General features: G+C 41.9%; 2 protein-coding genes across 2 annotated transcripts in view; one reads left to right on the forward strand and one right to left on the reverse strand.

The window, feature by feature from the left end:
* NPR1 (natriuretic peptide receptor 1) overlaps nucleotides 1–22,490 on the forward strand; it is a 194,499-nt gene that overhangs the window by 62,384 nt on the left and 109,625 nt on the right. The window contains exons 3-5 of the mRNA XM_068106078.2: nucleotides 7,274–7,500; nucleotides 9,235–9,348; nucleotides 14,069–14,204. Of these exons, the coding sequence (XP_067962179.1) occupies nucleotides 7,274–7,500; nucleotides 9,235–9,348; nucleotides 14,069–14,204 (477 nt within the window). The remainder of the gene's footprint in view (nucleotides 1–7,273; nucleotides 7,501–9,234; nucleotides 9,349–14,068; nucleotides 14,205–22,490) is intronic.
* On the reverse strand, nucleotides 15,247–16,483 carry LOC144890989 (uncharacterized). Its single transcript, XM_078772883.1, has 2 exons — nucleotides 16,379–16,483; nucleotides 15,247–16,240 (listed from the first exon to the last, which is right to left on the reverse strand). Exons 1-2 carry the CDS (start codon nucleotides 16,481–16,483, stop codon nucleotides 15,392–15,394), a joined length of 954 nt encoding a protein of 317 aa, XP_078629009.1. The 3' UTR covers nucleotides 15,247–15,391.

Below are 22,490 nucleotides of genomic sequence, written 5' to 3' on the forward strand. Positions count from 1 at the left end.
CCAAGTGCACACACTCACAGCGTGGTAAAACAACTGCTTAAGTTTGTCTGTCAGTCTGGCAATCAAACAAAATTGGGAATCATTCCAAACATGAAACCTAGTTTTTAGGGACATCATAAAGGACACAAACAACAGCAGCGAATGACTAAGTTAATGTGTTAAATTGGGTGGTGTAAAAGAAGGCGCGTCAACGGCAGTAAACTTCTGTCTCAATGATTCGGTTTGGTTTTTCTCCAGCCTGTGAGATTTTAAGATTTTTCTCCGGCCTCCAGCCTTAGATTTGTTTTGTTTCAATTTAATTGCATATTTAACACTGAAGAACACAAATTGCATTGTTTGCACTTCCAAAAACCTCCAGTTTAGCAGTTCTTGGGTAAAATTTTACGCCACCTCGACCAATCAAATTTGCTGCATGCTGTGAGGGTGGAGTAACAGCAAGATTCAGACAAAAATTGCGGCACCTGGCAAAGCAACAACGGAGCTAACTGACTTCTTCCAAAAGATGTTTGTTTAGTCACGTGAATGCATCCTTTTCTCAAAGATCATTCCAAAATCGTCAATTTCTCCAAGAAGAGTTGGCAGAAGAGAAGGTTCAACTCTGGAAAGTTCTGTTTTTTCCCATCGACTTTGTATGGCTGCCATTGTACCGTACCTGTTATTCAAGGTTCACAAACAAATCTTATGTAGATCGTGCTTGGAAAGGCAAAGCAAAAGTTGAAAAGACCCTGCCCATGTCCTTTTTTGAGTATTGCATTTGAGTCCTTTTGATTGTCTGTTTCTCCGCACAGAATAAATATGATTTTCTCTAAAACCGTTGATCCGATACACAAGAAATTTTCACCACAGGTGCACCTCCTCCTGCAGAATTTTAAAATAATTATGACGTCATATGAGCACCATCTTAGAAAATCCGAAAAATTTGCACTTCTATATCTCCGAAAGCACTGCATCGAAAAAAATTGAGACATGGCTCATTATAAAGAACTCTCGATGGGGAATAACATATGATAATGATGATGTCATAGGTGCTCCATTATGATGTCATAATTGGACAAGTACAAACTTCATCTGATTAAGATGAAATTTCTTGAGCGTCATCTATGGATAAATTGGTGGAGAAAATAATAATGATGATGTCATCGGTCACGTGGTTCAGCCGCCATATTTGTTTTAACACAAAAACCTTAAATACACGTCCTTGTGAGGGTCTGCAATCTCTGATTGCTCTTTCTTGTTTGTTATGTCTGTGAGTGTGATAACTCACGAACACTTTCAGATATCTTCGTTAATCTTTACCAGAAGATTCCGAAGGAAAAAAGTGAGCCTGTCAATGTTATTTGACTATATGTGTCAAAGATCAAGGTGACAGTAACGTCTGACCTTGTTCCTCACAGCGGCACGGAAGCCCCACCCACTGATTGACTATTCCTGACATCATTCCTAATCCACTTATGGGGAATATATCGTCCAAATGACCTTATTCAAAGGTCAAGTTTCTCTCGATTATTGTCATACCTGTCATACGAAGCAAACCGCCCGTAAATCAACTGGGGCAAAAGCTCCCCGTAAGGAGTGGACGACAAAGGCGGCGCGGATAAGTGCTCCAGCCACCGGAGGCGTGAACAAGCCGCATCGTTACCGTCCAGGAACTGTGGCGCTGCGTGAGATCCGTCGCTACCAAAGGTCCACGGAGTTCATCAGCAGCGTGAAGACGAGCTAGGTGTGAGGCAGGAGCACCAGCCCAGGCCTTTCACTCACTCACCGCAGGCAGGTTGGTGGACTTTCCGTCTTCTACCGACTCCTCTCTGGCCTTGCCCCCCCCCCCCCCCCCCAGCTCTATCTGGGCTCTGTCCCCCAAATATTCCTACAGGTCGCACAAGATCTGCCTGTAACCCAAAAGGTGAAAACTGCCAAAATCAAGACTCTCTGCTCACCTTCACTCCTTCATTCCTATTTTCTCCCGCCTCTGGAACAAACTCCCTCACTCTCTTCAATCCCACTCCACCCTCCAGGTCTTTAAAACAGCTGTTCACCACCATCTCTTATCTTCCCCCATCCAAAACCTTGATCTTTTCTACCCCCGCTAATTTCACCCCAAATCCACTTTTTTGAAATACCAACTTCTGTCCTGGAAGTCCTTGGTGTCCTTGTGTTTTATACTTCTCCCACTCCCCCTCCCCCCCCCCCCTTCCCACGCCTCCTCCCCCCAAGCCCTCTCCCTCCTACACATCTCCCTGCTCTCAAATGTTATGTTTGTGTGCTTCCCCTTCTCTCCCCATCTTGTCTTCCGCTCCCTCTTTTTATATATTTTGTTTGTCTGGTTTGTTTGTGAAATAAATGTTAGCTCTTTCACGAGCCTCGATTCAGTATACAAAAAAAAAAAAAAAAAAAGACTGCCGCCTAATGCCTTATTGTTACTTGCCCGAATAGATGTTGGTTGGTTGGTTTGTCTGTCTTTTTTTTTTTTTTTTTTTTTTTTTTGTATACTGAATAAGAGCTGACAACCGCGAGGGAAAGACAGCACAGGGGGACCACGAGGGAAAGACAGCACAGGGGGACCACGAGGGAAAGACAGTACAGGGGGACCACGAGGGAAACTGTCTGTCTGTTTGTCTGTTTGTGTGCAGTACTACGTCTACATCGTTTCACATAGCATCGCCATACTTTACACACATATTTGCCTTGCCCTGTAATAGACTGTGCCCAATTTTTAACTTTCTAGGCCCAAGGTCAAGCTCAAGGTCACCCAAAACGTGAAATCAGGGGGGGTCGAGTTTTCATTTAAAATATATTTCAAACCACTATAACTCTAAAAGTACAAGAGATATGCATACACTTACTGTTACTGGCATATAGGAAGTCACATACGACATTTCATTTGGCATCATGACCTTTGACCTTGAGTTACCTTGAAAGGTCAAACTAAAGGTCAAAAATTGTTGTTTTTTATACTAATAACTCTGTCAAACATTATGCGATTCCCTTCTAACCAACACCCCTGCAAAAAAAGTACATTCCGGCAAGTCCTCGGTCTCTGACCGATTTCTAGTTTGTCTGTCTGTCTGTTTGTTTGTGAACAGGATATCTCAAAAGGTTGTGGACAGATTCAGACAAAATTTGGTGGAGAGGTTGGGTATGTGATAAGGACGAAATAATTAGATGTTGGTGAACATCTGGATCCGGATCTGCATCTGAGAATTATTTAAGTGATTCTTCACCATTGATAGATATGGCAAAAAACAACATGTAGCATGATATTTTAAAATGTTGTGGACGACTTATGACAAAACTTGGTGGATGAGTCGAGTAAGTGACAAGAACAAGCCGATTAGATTTTGGTTCAGGTCCGGATCCAGATCCGGCCTATCATTGGGACACAATACGTAAACTGCTCAGCCTAGCGGAGGTGTGCTCTCAATCGAGTGCCATTCTAGTTTATTTGTTTTTTTTGTCAATCTTCCTTTTTGCAGGGGCTTTTTGTCTAAATCTCTCAGTCTCTTTTATACATGATTCTCAGTGTTTTTCATTTGTTCATTAGGATTCCCACCTATTGGATCTCACAGCTCCTCAAAAGTTATTCTTCAATGGATTTATAGATAGCATTTTCTGATCGTTTTTTTGAAAGATTAAAATATTGTTCGATGTCTAGATCTCTACAGTTTAAACATGGCTTCCTCTTAAAAAAAACTTTCTTTGTAATGGAACCTATTGCCTGTCGTCATCCTGGAAGCACTGCAAGGTTTATTCTGGCTTCCAAACCCTAAAATTGCTTCCTTTGACTGGCTCAACTTGTGTTGGCTTCTTGCTGAAGCACATAGTTATGACGAGCTCATTCCACACTTAGATTTTATCTGATGAAGGTTAAAATTATTTAAGCCTAACTTTACACATGCAGGACAAGTATCAACTGCAATTATTGATCTGTTCTCCATTTAATAATTATCTCCAAAACAATCATTTGCCAGAAAGACATCTTCCACGCACGCCTGCTCTCGCATGATTATTTAGGAAATTTCACAAAATAATATCCTTGCTTAGGCAATGGCATGATTGAAATCATGCAGAGTTATATATACACAGACTTGGCATTTAATATGGAATATTTTTTTGTGGGGGTGAACTTACTTTTCAAGATGTCTTAGAACCAAAAGTTCATTGGAATTATGTTGAAATTATTCTAGATTTTGTTAATGTGACCTTTAAAAGAAACAAAAACCACATTTGACATTTCGAAGCAAATAAATTGATCCTTGAAAGTGATGTAAACTGATATCGAACTAAATTCACGGACAGTACTATGTTAAACTTCTGTGCGTTTTCCAGAAGTATCTTTTTATTTTGCACATAAGCCAAAAAGAATTTCAACAAAAACAAAAGTTAAATTACGACTGGGATTACGGACAGTAAAATTACAGTTCAGTACTTCGTGTAACCCCCACGAGCATTCAGGAGAGCACGTACACGTCGAGGCATGCTGTTCACGAGATTTGCCAAGGTTTGGACAGGAATCGCTTGCCATGCAGTGACAAAAGCCTGCTGCAATTCACACACAGAGGCAGGCTGTTGGTCCAAGTGGTCAATTTGACGCGTTAATTCTGCCCACAAGTTCTCTATCGGATTCATATCCGGGAACATGGCAGGCCACTCCATATGCTCTACACCACGGTCAGCAAGAAAGTTTTGGATCATGTGAGCACGATGAGGCCGTGCATTGTCATCTTGGAACACAAAGTTTCCTCGAAAGGCTGCACGAGCAAATGGAAGCAATGTTTCTTCCAGAATGACCCTGTACTTGAACTGGTTCAGGTTTCCATTCAGAACAACCAGGTCAGTTTTGCCCCCTGCATGAAAAGCAGCCCAAACGGTCACCCCACCACCTCCAGCTTGGACTCTTGGCACTATACAATCTTTGTTGTAGGCTTCATGCACTTGTCTGCGCACTCGGACGCGGCCATCTTGACGATAGACCAGAAATCTAGACTTGTCACTGAAGATCACGTGATTCCAGTGTCCTGGCTGCCATTGACGGTGCTCTCTGGCCCACTGCAATCGGCGCTGGCGGTGTTGTCTGGTCAGGCATGGCTTTCTCAGGGGACGCCTGGCACGATAGCCTGCTTGAACCAGTCGTTGGTCGACTAGCCTTCTGGATACAGGCACATTTGTCAGTTGCTGCCACTCAGCCCTAAGCCGATTAGCTGACTTGGTACGGCCATTGCGGACTAACCGGTGCAGATGGCGATCATCCCTCCTTTTGGTTCTGCGGGGACGTCCTGGCCTCGGTATTGGAGTAGGGACACCCCTCTGAGCATTTCGTTTCAGGATCTTTGACACCTGACCTTGAGTGATGCCATACTGCTGAGCAATAGCACGCTGTTTCATGCCGTTATTTCGTAAAGCCACCACTCCATGACAAACAGCATTGTCGAGTTGACGGACCATCTCCAGAGGAAGCGGCAATAACTTTTGGAGACGTGCAGCAGTTGTTTTCCACTAATACAGAACGCAACAACCCTTATATACCCGACTGTGAAGCCAATCATCAAATGTACCTGTCAGTACATTTTGTCACGCCACCTGTGATATAATCCTGTTGTTAACTTCTTGCTGCGACAGACAATCAGTGACATGGTTCTTTTCACAAATAAATCACCAAAGTGTAAAAGAAACTCACCAGATTGATATACTGAGTTAAGAAAGTAAACCCAAGTCAAGAAAAAAAAAAATTCCATATTAAATGCCAAGTCTGTATGTATGTATATACATACCACCTTTAGAGGCCATTTTTCCCCACAGAGCAGGGGTTGACCTTTTTGGTCCCGTTTTTGGTCCCCTTTTTGAAGCAATGTTTTATGGCCCGATGCCCTTCCTGCCACCAACCCTGTTAGTCACCTTTTGCGACACACAGGGAATTACCAGTGACGGGTATTCAATTTGCCAAACTCAGAAGGATGATAGGTTGAGTCAAACCCCCTGGTGTTAATTCAGCGATCAACTGGGATTATGAACCCAGGATCCCAAGCCTGCACCCTAACCGCTAAGCCAACACCAAGCTGCTGGAGAATAAAAATATTTCAACTATACAAGGAAATACAAGGAAGTTCAAAGCAAGAGGAGGCCGAGACACATTAAGCCTGTGTCACAGACTCAAAGATTGCTCGTTACGTGAATTAATCCCAACTTTTATTATTCTTACCTGACCCCAGGACAGCATCTTACATTTCATTGTGTTGAACTGCATCTGCAAATCCATAAGCGAAATATTGTCACATATGTGGGGTCTTTAGCGTTGATGATGCAGATTACCAAAAACACCCCAAAGACCCTCAAATTGTTCCCTCATTTTAATACTTCGTGTGTGTAACTGCTTTTTGGATCACTTGTTGTCACTATCCCAAGAGATTTTTTGGATCATTTGTTGTAATATCCCAATAGCTGGGAAAGAAACCTGACTATTAAGTCTCCACACAAGCTAATAAATACAAAGTTAAATCCACAAATAATAATAAACACAGCAAAGATGAAATTTATATTTTATAGTCCCACCCCACCAGGTCATATTTCCCAATAGGCCCTGTTACGAGATACACAACAAACGTGAAACCTCAAGCATATGCCTATTGCTGCAATTCCTGACACAGAGAGAGGCAGAGAGAAGTAAGGAAGATGTGAGCAATTTTTTAAAAAGAACAGTAATTGATGGGTTAATGTAATGCATGTGGAGATAAGCATCGAGAGTATTAAGATTGCAAGGTCCGGCCACCAGTCTGCTCCTTAAATAGGTCACAAAGTGCATGTGCCTCGCTTAGAAGCCTGTTTGAGCACGAAGGCATGAACAGGTAGATGGTGGAGCAGAATCAACACTCTAACTCCATGTTGCTCTCGGATGGGTCTTCAACCGCAACTCTGAGTGTCCACCAACTCCATTACTTTCGCACGCACACTTTTCTAATTCCCACTGACACTTGCTGCAACTCGAACTGTAACTTCCTTTGTGCCTCCTGCACTGCCTGTGTAAAGGACCACGTAACGTGTCAATACGCCTTCTGTCCGTGTGATCAGCTGCACCAAAAGCAGAGTCTCCCAGCTCCCGGTGTAATGGTGGCACTAGGCTCATGCACAATGGTGGGTGTGGATTGAAGCAAAGAAAGTTTGCTTATTTTCTTTGTTCACTCCATCCCATATCCCACTCACCCCTATCTCCATAAACAATTAGAATATTAAAATTGTTCTTATAAACATGTCATTGACTCCTCCAAAATTACTCTTCCAACAGTGGTCTACTTTTGCTGTTCAGCCAAAATCTTCCGTGAATTTATGGTGAAAGCTCAAGAGGAGGGAATGACCTGTGGGGACTACGTATTCTTCTACATCGACCTGTTTGGTCAGACGGTAGTTCCGCTGGCTGACTCTGCACAAGGTCCCACAGCCTCAGTTCCACTACTCCAAACACCATGGAAACGCGGTGATTCCTCAGATGAGAGTGCAAAAGAGGCTTACCAAGTATGAACACTTATTTGTTTGTTGTTTGTGCTTTTAAAGTTGTTTGAAGATTTTTATCAATCTTTAGCAATCACGTTCTTTATGTCACTTGTTTTTTTTCTTTGGACTTTTGATCTTGTCGGCTTCATCCTCCACATTTCTCACCCTCTCGCGCATGAGTTGCAATAGTTGCAATTAAATCAAACTAAATCTAATGAGCATTTTCTAAAATAAAAAACTCGAGGACTGTTGATGTTGAGGTTTGATAAAATCATCGTACGTGATTGCAGCTCATGAAGTTTTGTAAAAAATATCGGGTTGTAACTTTGCTTTAAATTGAAGAGTATACTATCGATGATGTGTAATTGCGCAAAAGGCCCTTTATGTGAAGTCTGCCATATGTGTCCAATATTGTTGAAATGACAATCACCTCTGGATGGCCCTAAATGTCAGCCAATTATTCAAACTAACGTGGATCTGCTCGCTACGCTTGCCTCACCACGCCACACGTCGCTACAGAGGCCCGGGCTTGTTTTAACTGAGGATAATGACCTGACTGAACTTGAGTTGCTGTGTTGTCACGATTTACACCAATCATAATACAAACATTTATTTTGTACAAATTTAATTTTGATTGATTTGTAAACTAAAAAAGTCGAAGTGGTCTAAAGCTCTAAATGGTCTAAAATGGTCTGAGCTGGTCTAATGGGTCTAAAATGTCTTACGGGTGTTTGTGGTCTATAATGGTCTTCTTTGGGGTCTTTGTGTCTTTTGAATCTTTGTGTCTTTTGGGTCTTTGCAGTCTTTAGGGTCTTCGGGGTCTTTTTGGTATTCTGGGTCTTTTGGGTATTCAGCGTCTTTTATGTATTCGGGGTATTTTGGGTCTTCAGGGTATTTTGGGTCTTTGCTGTCTTTTGAGTCTTGGGGGATTTAAAGTGTCTTCAAAGGTCCAAGGGGTCTCAACAGTCTAAAGGGTAGAAAGGTATATTCCAACACTTTGTAATTAATAGACGTACATAATTAATAGACAGGATGCAACTGACGTTCAAACAGTACGTAATTGATAGATTATATAGTCACAGCTTCACAGCTTCACCGCCTCACTGCTTTACGGACCGTGTTTTTCGGTTTTATATATATTTGAAGAAAAAGACGTTTTGGTCACAAACATACATACATACATACATACATACACACATACATACATACATACATACATACATACATACATACATACATACATACCGTTATACATACATACATACATACATACATACATACAGGATGCAACTGACGTTCAAACAGTACGTAATTGATAGATTATATAGTCAGCTTCACCACCTCACTGCTTTACGGACCGTGTTTTTCGGTTTTATATATATTTGAAGAAAAAGACGTTTTGGTCACATACATACATACATACATACATACATACATACATACATACATACATACATACATACATACCGTTACACACATACATACATACATACATACATACATACATACCGTTACATACATACATACATACATACATACATACATATATACATACATACATACATACATACACACATAACCATGTACGTTGGCTCCATTATAATAAAGATATTATACTCACTAAATAATGTGATTGAATGTATTATTGAAATGCAATTATAATGCTCGGTTTGTAAGTATTCACCCGTTTTGTTCTTTGAACGATTGTTGCCGGCCATTGTGGATGAAAACTTCTAAAAGTTCCCTTTCTTTCAGGCCGTTCTTATTATCACATACCGGGAACCTTCCAGGCAGGAATACAAAGAGTTTGTGAAACATTTAAAGATCCGATCCAAAGAGAAGTTTAATTTCACTCAGGAAGACTCTTTGGTGAGTAAATGATTCATCAACAACATACGAGTATTAATACATCCAGAATTTTATTTCTGATTTCTGTTACTTACAGTTAGATAACAAAAAAAAATTAGTTTTCTATCTGAGCAAAGAAATCTTTGAGTAACTTAGCCAGAATTACTCTTTGTAAGAGGTTATACTTATTGGTGAAAAAGTATCGGTAATGAACAAACCTTTATTGCTGACAAGTATTTTGAGTTGGCAATCTCAAATGCACAACTACGTACCAAGTCGGAATGCAAAAAAAACATGTGGCTGATTCAATAGTAATTGGAAATAAAGTCATGTATAATCTTAGCATGCTATTCCCCCTTCCACATTCACTGTGCTTCCCTGGTAACTTCACGTCACAGGTCTACAAGAGTTCTGCGTGGTTGGTGTTGTTGTTGTATAGCCCCGGACAGTTCTCTTGAACAAGCCCTCAGCACGGAGACAGCCAATCAATCTCCCAGGAGTGACCCAGAGACCCCCCACGTCCAGGATGGTGTACTCACGCCTTCACAAAGGCAGGGCCACGACAGAGTTAGAGAGGGAGAGAGGGAGAGAGGGGGGGGGGGGGAGAGAGAGAGAGAGAGAGAGACTGACGAGAGAGAGAGAGAGAGAGACAGACAGACAGACAGAGAGACAGAGACAGACAAGAGGAAAAGGACCAGTCCATGGGGACAGATCGACACTCTGACCGTGACCGCGCTGCCCTGACAAATCTGGGCAGCAGGGAAGAATGGTGAAAATTTGGCCACCGACTTGTGTTGGGGGTTGCAATCACCGCGACGAGGTGTCCCCGATACTTGCTGCTGCTGTTGTTGTGGTTTTTGTTGGCAGGGGCATCGAGAGCTAGCACGGACCCCGGGGCAAACAACCCCGACCCCCGACCCCTATCATTTCTCTCTCTCTCCCTCTCTCTCTCTCTCTCTCTCTCTCTCTCTCTCTCTCTCTCTTGTAACTTTTAAAAATAACTTTCTTTAATTAAGGTCTTCAATTAGAACAGCAACAAGCTCATAAGCAAAGCAAAATCACAGCAGCAGCCTTTTTAGATCACCGTATGTGTCGAAAAGTAAATAAATGAAGTATTAACAAATCTATTATATAAGTTTTAGTTAATGTCTGTCCATGCGTCGGCGGTCGCTTTTGGTGCTGCTTTTGCTTTTCTAGCCTAGGTTTGAGTCCCGATCCAGCTATATACGTCAACTGGGCGTTTTACAGACTGGGTGAGTCATCAATGTGTGTGCTGTCTCTCCGGAAGAATGGACATTAACGCTGCCTGGGTCCTGTGACTAGTTGTGTGTTTGTGGCGCCAAAAGGGAGAGATAGGTTTTATAGGCTGTCTCATGGGCTGTCTAGGGGTATGATTCTCGCTTGGGGTGCGAGAGATCCTGGGTTCAACTCCCGGATGAGCCCCCAATTTGTTACGGCCTGAAGCACACCAAGCCAAGCCTTCAATCACGCTGTCTTTATTTATGGATTATCACACGAAAAATTAAACCTATAAAACCTATCTATAAATTGTTATTTTGTATACCGTAGACTTGTGTAATAAGTTAATTATTTACTTTTAAGGAACGATGTGCCTCGTCTTTTCTGCCATTTCATTGCACAAACAATTGGGTTCATTTTGGCTCCCTGGAGAGTTAAATTATTGCAACTTTGTTAGATAAATGGCATGGAAAATGCCCAGCTGGTTCACTGGTCTGTGGCAATTATTCATAGCAGACTTGTGAGGAAAAGCTTTAGTTCGCTCATCCTTGGGCTGTCGGCCCCAATGTGAGGAAGCGGCCATTGGGAGTTGTTTTCTCTTAATCATCACAATAGATGAGAGACAAAACAACATTCGGTGCAGAGGCTGCCATCCATGTGACAATGATAAATATAATCCTCACTATAATTCGCGGACAGGTGCTTGTTACTTGCTAAAATCGAAGATTTTTCAAGTATATTGTTTGGTTTTGTGCGTTATTCTGTCTGTTTTCTGTCTGTCTGTATTTGTCTGTTTGTCAGTCACCTACAGGTCACAATTTTTAACTGATCTTCACGAAACTTCACCAAATGGTAGAGTTGGTCATAAGCAAGAAGCCTATTGTTTTTGGGGTCAAGAGGTCAATAGGTCAACATAGGCCAAAGGTCACCAACTTTATAAAATCTCTAAAATCCTCAATTTTCATCTGATCGACTCGAAATTTGAAGAGGATTTGCATATCTGGTCACTGAATTCAACCACCAATTATATATTAGGTCAACATAGGCAAAAGGTCACCAACGTTGTCAAATTTCTAAAATCCTCAATTTTCATCCGATTGACTTGAAATTTGAAGATTATTTGCATATCTGGTCACTGAATTCAACCACCAAGGATTTTTAAGGTCAACATAGGCCAAAAGGTCAAAATAGGTGAAATTTCTAAAATCCTCAATTTTCATCTGATTGCCTTGAAATGTTAAGAGGATTTGCTTCCCAGGTCACTGAATTCAACCACCATTTATTTTTGAGGTCATCATAGGCCAACAACTTATTTTAGGGATTTTGCAAGTATCGTGCTATCCACGACATATTTCGTGTTTGTGTGTTTGTCGCGCTACTTCTCCTACAGTTCTGACCTGATTACATCCAAACTTGCTACATAGGATCAGCATGACCCCAATTATTATATAGGGGAGCTTTTATCTTTGCATTTGGTCTTGGGGGCTCGTGGAGGGGATGCAAATTCTCCATGTAAATGTGTATTGTGTAGCGCTAGCTTCAGGTGGGAGAGGGTATTACAAGTCCTCACTCTTTACAGTACAGTATTCCTGTCCCCACGTTTTCCAGTACAGTGAGGGGTTTTGAATGATAAATAAGCAGTACTGTAGGCATGTTTTTGCTTAATGCACGTAACATGGGTTATTACCCTGCGCTCACGAAGCGAAAAGCAGGGTTAGGCATTCGGTTGCGTATGTACGTGTGACATATGTGTGGCGTACGTGTCTGCGCTTTAAAATCATTTTCTCGGCAACCGTTGGTCCGATTGACACGGAATTTTACCAAAGGAGTGCCTTCGCCTGTGGAATTTTTTTATTCATAATTATGACGTCATAGGTCATGTGGTATGGGCGCCCTCTGGGAAATACGTTACACCTCTATACCTCTATATCTCCCAGACTGCTCAATGGAAAAAATTGAAACATGACATTGTCAAGTACTCACCATGGGGAATAAGATATGTTGATGATGTCATCGGTGCCTTAATTATTACGTCATAATTTGACAAGTACAACGCTTGATCTGATCATTATGAAAAAAACATTTTCTCTGCACCTGTTAGTCCGATGGATACGAAATTTTCAGAATATGAGCGGCTCTTCCTGTATATATATTTTAATGATAATATTGACGCCATAAGTCATGTGGTACAGGCGCCATCTTGGAAAAATCGAAAAAAGTTGCACCTCTATATCTCCGAAACCGCTCCATGGAAAAAAGTTGAACATGGCTCAATATCAAGTACTCCCCTTGGGGAATAAGATATGTTAATGATGATGTCATCGGTACCTTAATTATGACATCATAATTCGACAAGTAAAACACTTATCCGACCATTATGATTTTTTTTTCTCTGTAATCCTTTGGTCCGATTGACACTAAATTTTCACCAATGGAGCGCCTTCTCCTGTAGAATATTTTAATGATGATTATGACGTCATATCTCACGTGGTACAGGCGCCATCTTGGAAAAACTTCACACCTCTTTATCTCTGAAACAACTCCATGGAAAAAAAATCAGACCTGGCTCATTGTCAACGACTCCCAATGGGGAATACGATATGCTAAGGATGACATCACCTGTGTCTTCATTATGACGTCATGATATGTTAATGACGTTATGATATGTTAATGATGACGTCATCTGTGCCTTCATTATGACGTTATAATTCGACAAGTAAAACACTTATCCGATCATTATGAAATTTTTTTCTCAGCAACTGTTGGTCTGATGGACACGAAATTTTCAACGTAGGAGCGCCACCTCCTGTAGAATATTTAAATGATAACCATGACGTCATAGTTCCTGTTGTGCAGGCGCCATCTTGGAAAAACCGAAAAACGTTGTACCTCTATATCTCCAAAACCGCTCCATGGAAAATATTGAAATGTGGCTCATTGTAAAGAACTCCATATGGGGAATAGGTTTTGTTAACGATGACTTCATTGGTGCTGTAATTATGACGTCATAATTCGACAGGGACAACGCTTAGTCTGATCAGTTTGAAATTTATTGAGCGTGATCTATGCAACAATTATATTAGAGAATATAAATTTATGATGTCATCACTCATGTGATCTGGCAGCCATATTGGATCAAAGAAAAAAAAAACATTCAAAAACAGAAGAGTTGGCTCGCTCCAAGTTGACTGCGCAGGGTAAGTATTCTATGAATATCATCGAGTTGTTTTTAATTTTCCGGAGCGATTGAGGGAGGTGTCAGTTGCCTATGCGCTGTCCAAATAAAGGTATGATCTTGGAACAAAATCACCCGTAGTAGGACTGGTACTCTGCTGGTAATAATAATTTGGTATAAGCTCCAGTGTTGTTGCTGTTTATGAATGCACACTGAATTTAGACAGGATGTTGTTACTAATGGATTTGTGGAGTGATTTTATCATTGACAGCTCAAAGTGGAGTATTGTTTTAAGTGCTTATGCGGCCTTTGGTGCTTTTTTTTCAGATGAACCTTATTGCAGCATCATTCTATGATGCAGTAATGGTGTACACCGAAGCACTTCATGAGACTCTTCAAGCCGGAGGAAATTTGTACGATGGTTACAACATCACTCAACGAATATGGAACCGCACATTCAAAGGTCTCACAATGAGTAACATGCTGGGTTTTTTCGGATAGTTGGTATTCAAGAGGTGTCTCTTTAGTTTTTTTTTCTATTTCGTTCGAAATTTTAAAACCAGTGTCACAATCCTTTTTTCTTTCTGATTTATTATGAATTAATTGTACCATCCAACTGAGATTGACTATTATCCTATCAAAATCACATGGCAACCATTTTACAATGTTCACCATCCTCATTTATTATTAATTACAATCATTATACTGCAATCTATTGTTTTAATATCTCTTTGATGTATACGAGTTAGAGCACCTTTCATACAGGAAGGGACACTCACCCTCAGCATGAAATTGACTCTGCAGTTGCCATCAACAGAAGTCGTAGTCGTTGTTCATATGCAGCAAGTGGCTGCGAGTTAGTATCAATTCTCACAGGTGTGCGGCTATGCCCGTTCTAGAGGAATTTGGAATTTGGCCATGGTGCTGGAAATAGCTCGCCAACTCTTCGCAAACGACACCGTGGGATCTTTAATATCCCCCACCATCAAAAGGACAGAGCCCTTTCCTCCTTCCACTCCACTCCCCTCCACCTCCCTTTACCTCCCCACCTCCCCACTCCCTCCCCCCCCCCCCCCACTTTCCCCTACGCCCTCCCCCTCCCTTCCCCAAGCAACGCCGGGTACTTCAACCATTATATAGATATCTATATATAATATAGGAAGACTAGGTCCCCCTGCACCCCCCGGAGATATACTTCTAATCAGTGTTTCTAGATTGGACAAAATGTGTAGAAAATGACTAGCTATGGCCCCAAGCTGAAAAAATGTCCCACATACCATTTTTATGCAAATTACTGCTGCCATTATCAAAAAAACGATTTTTGACATATCTCAGCCAATATTGCAGATAATTGAAAAATGAAGGTGTCTAGACCCATGTTTTGAAGGGCATAGATCATGATAGAACTATTCATAACATGATTACATGTGTCTATGGTATACTAGTATGCTAATTAGTGCTTTATTTACAAAATAATCACAGTTTTACGAAATAATAGACTCATATTAAGGTCCGTCTACACAGACGTTAACACAAAGTTTTATTTTTCTAAATATTACAACTGTCAAAATAGTCCTAGCACTCAATGTGACCACTCTTCTCTTGCTTGTTTTAGATAAACATCATTAGCATTAGTGATTCTACACTGAGTCAGTCATCATCATTTTCATCGAAATCGTCAGAGTCAAACTCTTCTTCTCCTTCCTCTTCCTCCTCCTCTTCGTGCTCTCCTGTGTTCAGAAGATCCACCAGTGAGGTTGGTAGGATGGGACCACTGGACCACATTGGTTTCAACAGTCCTTCATCAGTCCTTATCCATCCTTGCTCCTCATAAGGTTTTGGCTTTTCGATGATAGGTTGATCGGCTCTTTTGTACAATGCTACGCGGTGGTTCACACGCTGGATGTGCGGCTTCAGGGCAGACTGGCATGGAGGAAGGCGAGCCAGATCAACCTTGGACTTGGATGTGAGGGTCTTGTCCTCTCCCACCATTTTTCGTAGCAGCTTGGCACGGACAATGTCCACTGATGACTCGCGACTCTGGCCGTACATCACACAGGTGAATTTTTCTAACTGCCTCTCCACCTCAGGGTTGGCATCCCAGTTGTCACCCAGTTCACCGAATGCCCTGTGAAACCTGGGATTCTTCTCCAGCTTTTTCAAGGGCCCGACTTTTCCCTTCCCTTTGAAGGCACTGGTGCAGTCTTCTCCGCTGAACACATAGTACCCCAGGAGAGTGGCACAGTAGTCCTCTCCCAGGGATTCTGCCAGCTCAGAGACGTTGACAAGTTGGCGATGCTTCCCTGACCCTGTATCCAGGTACACCGTCAGCTTGATGTTGTGGGCATGGTGGAGCAGGATCAGGAGGATGTCTGTGTCCGGTGTTCTGACTACAGCGTTCTTGTATCCGATGGTAGCAGCATGATGGAGGTACAGAACCACCCTGGTATCAGTCTCTTCCTGGTTGCTGTAGATCGTGGGGAGTTCACGTACCTCGACCTGAAACACAAAAAGGCACCGCATTTCAATCACCAGTCACTGCCAGTTTCAGATCTAGACAAACATCACAGGTAATCACCTTTTTTTCAGGAAAAATTACAAATTGAATCGCCATTCACGAAGGGCTTTCAATTTTACCTTGCCATTCGTTGAGGCAAGTTGGTGGGCCTTGTTGCCAGTCATTAGCACGCTGAGAAAGCGGACAAGGTCTGGAGGTAGGATGTCTTCAGGATTGAGCTCCATGTCTTCAGCTGTTGGTGGCCATGGTTGGTCTTTACACTCTCTGAAAGCCTGTAGAATACCCTGGCGAAGTTGGAGGGCAACATTTTGGTTCTTGTTTGTGCTTCCGAGTGTGAATGCTCGTGCGAGAGCATTGGAAACTGTTATGTTTGAGCTGTGCACAAGCCAGAAAGAAATGACATCACATTTGTCATGATCAACCTTCGTGAAGTGGATATGCTCCTTGATTGGGTCATTCTGTAGGCGTTTCAGTAGTTTCTCTGACCGATAATTTGAGTTCTCATATCCATTCAGTTTCAGTTCCTCGACATAGAGCAAGCGCAAGGAAGAAAGCTGTAGAACTTTATTCTGCTGGATGACCTGGGTTTGAATGTGTTCCAGTACTGAGTTGAATGCCTTTTCATGGGCGGCTGACATGCAAGCCTGCTCCTTTGGTGCTTCGGCTCTGTGAATCGCACGCTCATAGTTGTAGAATGCTGTGCGGAAAGCTTTAAAACATGACGGATGGTGTTTGGCCTCACATGCAAAGAGGTCTTTGTTTTTCACCTTTCGATGGAGTCGATAGAGACCCATTTTCTCAGCCCGTGTTTCGATTTGCTCCCATGCATTTTCTTTGTTTTTAAAGGATGGGAAGGTTGTAGGCCTCTCAGTATTGCGATGAGCATCTTTGGTCTCAACTTTCTCACAAAATATACACTCTGGCGGGAAGATGGGTTCAGCAGAACCTCCTGGTTTACGAGGAGAGTGATGCCATGATGAGGTTGATGGCCCTGGTTCTGTATCATCTCCCAGACGATGAAAGTGGCGGACAAAGTGCTTATAACACTTGCTGTGATATCCTACTCTTTCTAGGTCATCAGGAAGAGTTGCCGGGATCTGATCACATACTGATTGCATACGACATGGGGAGTCATGCGGTTGGTTGAGACGTCTATCCCGGATCTTTTGAAGCAGTTGCAGTTTTTCTGAAGCAGATCCTTTAATTTTACGGAGGGGCGTGAAATCCCCATGATCAGACATGGATGGTACATGAAGGATGCATGTAGGAGGAGAGCTTTGGGCTGCAGGTTCTACACTCCGTTTTCTTTTGGGCATGCTTGCTGTCGATGTCTACCATCACTGTTAAATGACAAATAAGAAATCACGAATGATGTTAAAAGTGCCTGTGAAAGGAGGCTCTGAGTTTTCAGTGAGGTAACAGAGGTTCTGAGTCATGTTCTACACTAGGGTACTTTTTAGCTGACTAAACCATGTTTAGTGGCATCAAAAGTGCTAATAGCTAAAACATCTAAATTCTTCCACACTAACGTTAGCTATCTAGGCCAATGAAACATTGTGCTAAGTTACTGTAGCTAGCTCAGCTGTCGTGCCTCTTTCTGGTTCAATTCATATACAGAAGTCAACAGATATGTCTCATGTTTGGCATTAACAAAAGTTTAAGTTACACCGACATTAGGAACATACTGTACATAGATGAGGCTAGCTTTAACGTTAGCTAACATGGTGCTAGCTGGCTCAGCTGTTATTCTGCCTGTTTATGATTTCATGCAGAAACTGAAGTCAAGAGTGTGAGTATCATTATAGTTAGCATCTTACCTGGCTAGATTGGAGGATGAATACCAAGAACAACACACAGATGGAATGGAAGACTGAACTTTCAACTGAGGTATTCAATAACATCAACGTTACCAATTGATACGAGCGCGCGACATTACCAATTGATACGAGCGCGCGAGCGCGCATGTTACATGGATGGAAATGTAAAATGGCAGCTATAGCAGCACTAATTTGGATCTCTAGTCTGTCATTTCTGCACTGTGATTGGATAACATAAAAAAATATGTTTGGGAGTTAACAGCAGGAGTTGGTAGATTTTACGTGGGCTGGGTGAGAAACCTTTAAATAAGCAAGTGAAAATCTCTCGCAATACAAAGTCAATGGTGGGAAGAAAAGTTGAGTGGTACCAATGTTACTGCCAATGTCCCGCCCCTATGCAAGACTCAGGAGCATCTTGTTGACATTTAACCTTGAAAATACCTGGGTTTAGACCCCTTATGTACCATGTTAAGTTATCTGCAGTATTAACGTATCCTTATCATTTGTAAAACTGATTATTTTGTAATTACAGCATTAATATGCATACTAGTATACCATAGACACATGTAATCATGTTATGAATAGTTCTATCATGATCTATGCCCTTCAAAACATGGGTCTAGACACCTTCATTTTTCAATTATCTGCAATATTGGCTGAGATATGTCAAAAATCGTTTTTTTGATAATGGCAGCAGTAATTTGCATAAAAATGGTATGTGGGACATTTTTTCAGCTTGGGGCCATAGCTAGTCATTTTCTACACATTTTTTCCAATCTAGAAACACTGATTAGAAGTATATCTCCGGGGGGTGCAGGGGGACCTAGTCTTCCTACTAGACTATATATATATATATATATATACATACTAGTGAGGTACCCATGCTACGCATGGTTGGGAAGCCGAAGGCAAACAACAAATGCGGAAACGGTGTATGCTAATGGAACCAATAAATTCCACATTATTGTGCCACCTTCAGTCGAACGTCACACGTGGACAGCAGGCTCGTGAATGACTTGGGTAAAAAAACGACAAATGACAAACGATGAAACAATAAATTCCACAAACCTGTGACACCTTCAGTCAAACGTCAGGCATTGACAGCAGGTTTGTGAATGACTTGCACAAAAAACATACCTCGTCTAAATGGTTCTATAACCAGTCAATGGCGAATCCGTGAATGTCAACGTTAGAAAGTAGAAACCCTCACATCATTTTCTCATTCATATTTAAACTAAATATCTCTGAAGATATTAATTGAGATATTATCAAACCAGCCCATTGTCATCATGTGATCACTTCCAGATTCAGGAGCATGTTCGTATCGAGTCAATTTCAAAATCATCATTTTATTGAGGAATTTTTGAAACCTCCTACCTACCTTACAACATCTGCTGGTACCCCAAAACGTTCCACAGAAGGTTTGGTGGGGCTAGCCCCAAAGCTGAGGGAGTAGTTTGGGGACGGACAGACCGACAGACACTCCTGTTTTATAATATATACAGTAATATATATATATATATATATACTAGCAGAAGTACCCGGCATTGCCGGGTGGGGGAGGGGAGGGGGAGGGGAGGGGAACGGGGGGGGGGGGAGCGAGCCCCTTGGCAAAGCGAGCGATTTTTTTTTTCATAGCGTCATAGCATTCACAGCGTCATAGCGTTTCATAGCGTCATAGCGATTTTTTTTTCATAGCGTCATAGCGTTCATAGCGTTCATAGCGTCATATCGTTCATAGCGTCATAGCGTTTCATAGCATCATAGCGATTTTTTTTTTCATAGCGTCATAGCGTCATAGCATCATAGCAGTCATAATGTCATAGCGTTTCAAAGCGTCATAGCGATTTTTTTTTTCATAGCGTCATAGCGTCATATCGTTCATAGCGTCATATCGTTCATAGCGTCATAGCGTCATAGCGTTCATAGCGTCATAGCGTCATCACGTGATCGCTCTGAGCGAATCAGCGCCCACCTGCTCTGATTCCGTTGATTCCGTTCCCTGAAATGCGCTGAGGTAAATATGAATAAAAAATATGGATCGTCAAATATTTTGAGTTCGGCCATGTTCGTCCCACGCTCAATGGCCATGTCTATGTCAAATATCAAGCACGTAAGCCTCCCCGTTTAGGAGTCTATCGGTAACATTACACACACACACACACACACACACAAACTGTGTTCTATATATATATCTATATATATATCTATATATATATATATATATATATATATATATATATATATATATATATATATATATATATATATAATATTATATTATATATATTATATTATATTATATTATATTATTATATATATACAGACTTGGCATTTAATATGGAATTTTTTTTTTTCTTGACTTGGGTTTACTTTCTGAACTCAGTATATCAATCTGGTGAGTTTCTTTTACCCTTCGGCGATGTCTTTGTTGAAAGAACCATGTCACTGATTGTCTTTCGCAGCAATAAGTCAATAACAGGATTATATCACAGGTGGCGTGACAAAATGTAAGGACAGGTACATTTGACGATTGGCTTCACAATCGGGCATATAAGGGTTGTTGCATTCTGTATTAGTGGAAAACAACTGCTGCACGTCTACAAAAGTTATTGCCGCTTCCTCTGGAGACGGTCCGTCAACTTGACAATGCTGTTTGTCATGGAGTGGTGGCTTTACGAAATTCTGGCATGAAACAGCGTGCTATTGCTCGGCAGTATGGCATCACTCAAGGTCAGGTGTCAAAGATCCTGAAACGAAATGCTCAGAGGGGTGTCCCTACTCCAATATCGAGGCCAGGACGTCCACGCAGAACCACAAGGAGAGATTATCGCCAGCTGCACCGGATAGTCTGCAATGGCCGTACCAAGTCAGCTAATCGGTTTAGGGCTGAGTGGCAGCAACTGACAAATGTGCCTGTATCCAGAAGGCTAGTCAACCAATGACTGGTTCAAGCAGGCTATCGTGCCAGGCGTCCCCTGAGAAAGCCATGCCTGACCAGACAACACAGCCAGCGCCGATTGCAGTGGGCCAGAGAGCACCGTCAATGGCAGCCAGGACACTGGAATCACGTGACCTTCAGTGACGAGTCTAGATTTCTGGTCTATCGTCAAGATGGCCGCGTCCGAGTGCACAGACAAGTGCATGAAGCCCACAACGAAGATTGTATAGTGCCAAGAGTCCAAGCTGGAGGTGGTGGGGTGACCGTTTGGGCTGCTTTTCATGCAGGGGGCAAAACTGACCTGGTTGTTCTGAATGGAAACCTGAACCAGTTCAAGTACAGGGTCATTCTGGAAGAAACATTGCTTCCATTTGCTCGTGCAGCCTTTCGAGGAAACTTTGTCTTCCAAGATGACAATGCACGGCCTCATCGTACTCGCATGATCCAACACTTTCTTGCTGACCGTGGTGTAGAGCATATGGGGTGGCCTGCCATGTCCCCGGATATGAATCCGATAGAGAACTTGTGGGCAGAATTAACGCGTCAAATCGACAACTTGGACCAGCAGCCTACCTCTGTGCATGAATTGCAGCAGGCTATTGTCACTGCATGGCAAGCGATTCCTGTCCAAACCTCGGCAAATCTCGTGAACAGCATGCCTCGACGTGTACGTGCTCTCCTGAATGCTCATGTGGGTTACACGAAGTACTGAACTGTAATTTTACTGTCCGTAATCCCAGTCATAATTTAGCTTTTGTTTTTGTTGAAATTTTTTTTGGCTAATGTGCAAAATAAAGAGATACTTCTGGAAAACGTACAGAAGTTTAACACAGTACTGTCCATGAATTGAGTTCGATATCAGTTTACATCACTTTCAAGGATCAATTTATTTGCTTCGAAATGTCAAATGTGGTTTTTGTTTCTTTTAAAGGTCACATTAACAAAATCTAGAATAATTTCAACATAATTCCAATGAACTTTTGGTTCTAAGTCATCTTGAAAAGTAAGTTCACCCCCACAAAAAAAATATTCCATATTAAATGCCAAGTCTGTATATATATATACAAGGAAGTTTTTGTTTGTTTGTCTGCATGCGCTAATCTCCTGAACGGTGAAAGATGGGAGGAAATGTCTGAAACAAAAAATGTCGGGACGGGCCCCGGGAAGGTTATAGGCTAGGTGGTGAGGCCGGTCGAGTCCGCCTCGGCCAGGATGGGCCCATTTCGCAATTAAAAGCTGAGCTGAATTATAGTAGTCAATCTTCTATGGCCGTGAGTAAAAGCTGAATTATAGTAGTAAATTCATTCAAAAAGAACCAAAAATGTCGGGACGGGCCCCGGATGATTATTGGCTAGGTGGTGATGCCAGTCGAGGCCGCCTCGGCCGGGATGGGCCCCTTTTGCAATTAAAAGCTGAGCTGAATTATAGTAGTCAATCTTCTATGGCAGTGGGTAAAAGCTGAATTATAGTAGT

The sequence above is a fragment of the Myxine glutinosa genome, chromosome 2 (genome assembly GCF_964187855.1).
Source record: "Myxine glutinosa chromosome 2, kmMyxGlut1.1, whole genome shotgun sequence".
In the NCBI taxonomy this organism is placed as follows: Eukaryota; Metazoa; Chordata; class Myxini; order Myxiniformes; family Myxinidae; genus Myxine; species Myxine glutinosa.

What these genes read in the sequence shown, in the direction of transcription:
- LOC144890989 (XM_078772883.1), bottom strand. Translation starts at nt 16,483, where the DNA reads ATGGAGCTCAATCCTGAAGACATCCTACCTCCAGACCTTGTCCGCTTT. An exon ending in TTGCCTCAACGAATGGCAAG is followed by an intron (nt 16,241 to 16,378) that starts GTAAAATTGAAA and finishes TTTGTGTTTCAG; the next exon opens with GTCGAGGTACGTGAACTCCC.